Here is a 5,118-nt window from a genome sequence, read left to right as displayed (position 1 = left end):
TTTTTTTTTTTTTTTTTTTTTTAATGTAGTAAGTTTTTTAAACATTAATCAATAAAATTATTATAAAAACGTTAGAATTGTTAACTTTTCTCTTGATAATTATCAAAAGTTGGCTTAAAACTGATGGTGACTTTGTGATGGACCACAAGTTCAACGAACAAAAATAAAGAGTTATTCTCGGCAAACTTTTTGAATGAAAAATTTTCAAAGGCTAGTTGGTGAAGATCCTCCATTAAAGTCCACAAAACAACAAATGTGATTTGCTAGTCTCCTAATTTTGTCAGCTTAAAGCGGCCCACGAAGTTATTAAAAAAAAAAAAAAAAACTCTTCTCTTCTTCTATCTCAACAAAATTTTAGCACTAAATGACAAGAGAAAAAAAAAAAAAAAAAGAAAAGTTGTGTCCACAACCAGTTTCACATCAAAATAGTTGCATGCCGGTGGGAGATGAAGAGCAAATTACAAGGAAAGCTACAGAAACAGCTAAACTAAGTAGGCAATATTTAGAGCTATAAAAAGTCGAAGAATATGGCACAAAAGTCTAGTATTCTCTTGTGGCGACCTGGAAATTAAAAGAGAAAAACAAGTACCAGCTTTGATCACTATTGAAAGGTGAATACTAGAACTAATACTTTGATCTGTCATCACTTTTCTGCATTAATTTCTATGCTCTTTAATCCAGCTAGTAGTGAGGACTTTAATGAATTTTCTTGGTACTTTTTCTATCATGAAAACGAAAGAAGAAGGTTATAAAATGGACGTACTTATCTATTTGAGTGCCTATGAGCTTGTGTTCTCGGGGTTTTGAATAATTATTCTGTCACACTTTTGCATGCAGGTTTGAAGGGAAATTTCATATAATATTATCAGTTCTCACTCCAGTATCAACCTTCATCCTATTCAATGGATATTTCATCCATAAAGGGATTATCTGAACTGGTAAGATAAGTTGCAGAAAGTGTGAACATGTTTAGTTGTTGTTTTTTTTTTTTTTTTTTGGTTAAAGACAGTGATAGACTATGAAAAATCTGAATATGCAGGGAATGGAAGATTCCAGTTACATAAACCAGTGGCAAATGAACTCTCTTGATGAGCTCAGCATGTTGCCATTAGCAACTACACTCGGAGAGAATCTGCATCATCATTATCATCACCACCCAAGTTTCAACATCAAGGCTTCTTTGGAGAATTCTCACATTGGCATGAAACACCACAAAGTCAACGGCTGGAATTCTAGTGAGAGCATTAATAATCTCTCAAACCCACAAGTACTTGCTTCTTCTCCGAACCTTTTTTCCTTTGTGAGCTCTAATTATAACACAAACCAAATGGGCCTTGTGAAGCCCAAAGAGGAAGCAATTCGTTTGAAGAACATCAACACTGTTACTGTGCCTTCTGATGTGTTGGTTTCTCAAGGCTGCTTCCCCAACCAAAACTATGTCCTTAAGGCCAATCAGGGAGCTAAAAGGATCAGCACAAGTACAAAACTTTCTCAAGCGAAAGATCACATTCTTGCTGAAAGGAAGAGGAGAGAGAAACTCAGCCAGAGGTTCATAGCTTTATCTGCTATAGTTCCAGGCCTAAAGAAGGTACAGTACAACATTCTATTTTCATGTCTCATATATTGTTGCTCTGAAACTTCGAGTTTCGGAAAGTCACAAATTTTTAGTCCACTCAAGTATTTTCACTTAATCCCAGTTTTGTTTATATTGGGGCCACATATTTTGAGAATTAGGGGGTTAGAGATAAAAAATACAAGGAGTCTGAGAGACGTACTTGTGTAATTATAGTGAAATTATGTTGGAACTGAACGTAATTCTAACGTTGTTACGAATCATTATAAATCTTATGTGTGCTTGTTTGTTTGTTTTTCTTCGATTTCATAGCTTTTAGTACAGGGGCGTCTAATTCTTAACACAAACTAGTCTAATAGTTCGTATCTCAATTGACAGATGGACAAGGCTTCCGTGCTGGGAGATGCTATAAAGTACATGAAACAGCTTGAAGAGAAAGTGAAGACACTTGAGGAACAGATGAGGAAGAAGAACATGGAATCAGTAGTCTTTGTGAAGAAGTCCCGGATCTTTGCGGTTGAAGATAACTCTTCCTCGGATGAGAACGTCTCCGGCGGTTCATTCAGCAAGCCGCTACCCGAAATAGAAGCAAGAGTTTGTGACAAAAATGTCCTCATCAGAATTCACTGTGAGAAAAGGAAAGGGATTCTGGAGAAAACAATTGCCGAGGTAGAGAAATTCCACCTAACAGTTATCAACACCAGTTGCATGACCTTTGGAAGTTTTTCTCTTGATGTGACCATCATTGCCCAGGTGTTGTTTTATTATGCTTTCTATTATTAGAATCTCCAAACACTTAACATTAATTATCGGTTTCCTAATCCTTTTACATGGTTGAACTTTTGCAGATGAACGTGGAGTTCTCTCTTACAGTTAAGGATCTTGTCAAGAATCTACGTTTGGCCTTCACCTTGTTCATGATGTGATGAAAAAAGTCCCCAACTACATTACATAAATAAAAAAAAAAAAAAACCATCTTCAAAGTAACCAAGAATTATAATTCTCTATAGTACTATACAATTGGGTCCAAGTCTATTTCAGAATTATGTGTTTTCAAGGCCTCTTTAGTTCTCCACCGAGTTATTGCTGTGAAGTTCAATTTTTTTTTTTTTTGCAGGAGGGATTTTGATTGATCTTCAGTCTTTTTTTTGCATGGTTTAAGTAGTTGACCATGTTTTCCCACACCTGCTTTAAAAATGAATTATCTCACAGCTTTTCTGAGTTTTTTTGAGGGCATGTTGTAAAGTACAACTGAACCTTTATAGTGTAAAACAAAGTGGTTTTTTTTTTTTGGGTGGGTATAGAACTAGGCCTTTTGTTTCAGCAGTTTGTTTGTCCAATGTTTTAGGGGACTAGGAGAAACTCTCTTAAGCCTCTTTCTCTCAAGTGTGATGTCATAATTGTCATGTGTTATGTAAGTTTAAAAAATTCACACTAGTGGAATAAATTCAACTTCTTATGTGTTATATGTATCTTTCACACACACACACACATATATCTTGAGACAAACACACCAAAAAAAAAAAAAAAAAAAAAAAAAAAAAGCAGTTGTGTTTTGTTGAATTGAGTTAATTTCACCACTTGATCAAAGTCAATTGCTTTGGACTTAATATTGGGCTGCTAATGCTTTAGTACTATAGACAGATAGATATATAGATATAGACAAGAAGTGAGAAAAACAAATGTTTGCTTTATCCAAAGGACACTTGGCAAATATTAATGAAAGACAGTAAGATTATATATCACAAGGTTAACAGTTTCTCAACAACTTAATTATATTAAATCATTAATTTAGATATATCCTGCCAAGTGGTTGCAATACAGGCAATACAGCTTCGCTGAGATGAATCAAATTGAATTGAAGTGTGTGGGTTAATTGGAGAGCCAATAATTCAAAGGAGTCCTCTTATAAGTCATTGAATGAAATAAAAATTGGATTTTTGTCCTTATTGGAGATCTTATCTGAAAGTGGACATTTCATTTGCGTAAGCATGATTGAAAGTGATCTTGGTGATGACTTTGTGAACTCTCTCTCATTATACATATTTACTAAAATATTGCTTTTCTTTTCAGAAAATGAAAATAAAAACTAAACCCAATAAATTGTCTGCTGGCGTAATTTACTAACGGAATGGTAATGCTAATAATAGACTAATAGTAATAGGAATGAGAATAGAATAAAAAAAGAATGCTTGAAAATAAAAATTAATTTTTTTATTTGGTTAGAGTTATAAAATGATTTTAAAATGAAATGAGATTAATTGTGTATTGATAAAACTACCCGTAATAAAAAAAAAAGTCAAATTACATAATCAATATTTTTTTTATTTTTGGTTTTTTTTTTTTCATGAGATTATTCTCAACATTAATCAAGTTCAAGATACAACTTTCTTTGGCGAAGAACAACTACAAATATGAAAAAAATACAATCCAGAGTTTACCCAAATGTGGAAAAAATCATCGTCCAAGAACAATTATGTAATACCCCAAATCTAAAAAACGACTATAATCAAAGAATGCCTCCAAATATGTAATTACTATGTAATAAAACCATTTTGAAGAATAAACTCATATCTGAAAAACCAAAAATTTGAACAAACTAAATCTGGAAAAATGAAACCCATCAAATTCTGCGTACAAACACATAGAAATGAAATTCATGTCAACAATATAACGAAATCGGCTTTAATTTCAAGGGAATTTTTCCATCCGGGTACAAAACCATCAATTTTTACTCTTGAAATTGTCTTTTGCTGTGAGGAAGAAGACTGACAGACTAAAAAAGACAATGGACAGAGCCAAACTCGGCTGGTGAAGCTTTAGGGGATGTTTAGTTGGATGATTCAAACCATGATTTAAATTATGGTTCATGATTCATTACAGTGTTTTCTCTCACAAAAAATACACGTAAATCAAAAATGATTCTAATCTATGAACCAAACGTCTCCTTAGTATCGATGGTGGAATGTCGGTTTAGACGCCGCTTGGTGCGAACTTTGACGATCTCTGGGGGTACTCGATGCTAGTTTCAGAGGTGGAGTTTCAACATGAATTTCAGGTTGGATTTGAGAAATAAGAACATATGGGTTTTGATTTTCGTGTATTTTGTGTTCAGAAGATGGAGAAGGTAGTCAGGAAAAAATAATTCTACCAACATCAGAATCACAATTTCGCTGGATCACGGGATGAATGGCCTTTCCACCAAAATAGGTGAATGGGCTTTTCATTGAAAAAGTCTGAAAAAATCAGAAATAGTAGAAAATAAGTCAATATAAAAAGTTTAAGAAAATATATAGGTAAATTTTTAGTTATAGAAATTAATATGTCATAATTTATCAAGTTATGGTTCATAACCAGATAAGTTATTGATAAACTTGTCAAGTTATGGTTCATAGCTAGACAAATTATTGACAAAAACCGTGATTTATGGACAATAACTTGTTAAGTTATAGTTCATAACCAGACAAGTCATAGACAAAAACAATAATTTAGCCTATTTATTAACTTATGTAAACTATTAGTCTATTAATTTTAATTTATCTCAA

At 33.0% G+C, this 5,118-nt stretch overlaps 1 protein-coding gene across 1 annotated transcript; it reads left to right on the top strand.

Annotated features, from left to right (window-relative positions):
- Nucleotides 1-481: 481 nt before the first annotated feature.
- LOC21384725 (transcription factor bHLH18) lies at nt 482-2,893 on the top strand. Its single transcript, XM_010109338.2, has 5 exons — nt 482-611; nt 838-938; nt 1,040-1,588; nt 1,952-2,326; nt 2,422-2,893. Exons 2-5 carry the CDS (start codon nt 903-905, stop codon nt 2,497-2,499), a joined length of 1,038 nt encoding a protein of 345 aa, XP_010107640.2. The 5' UTR covers nt 482-611; nt 838-902; the 3' UTR covers nt 2,500-2,893.
- The last annotated feature ends 2,225 nt before the right edge of the window (nt 2,894-5,118 follow it).

Source organism: Morus notabilis, unplaced genomic scaffold (assembly GCF_000414095.1).
Source record: "Morus notabilis unplaced genomic scaffold, ASM41409v2 Scaffold5919, whole genome shotgun sequence".
Lineage (NCBI taxonomy): Eukaryota > Viridiplantae > Streptophyta > Magnoliopsida > Rosales > Moraceae > Morus > Morus notabilis.
This window is presented reverse-complemented; position numbering and strand designations above follow the sequence as displayed.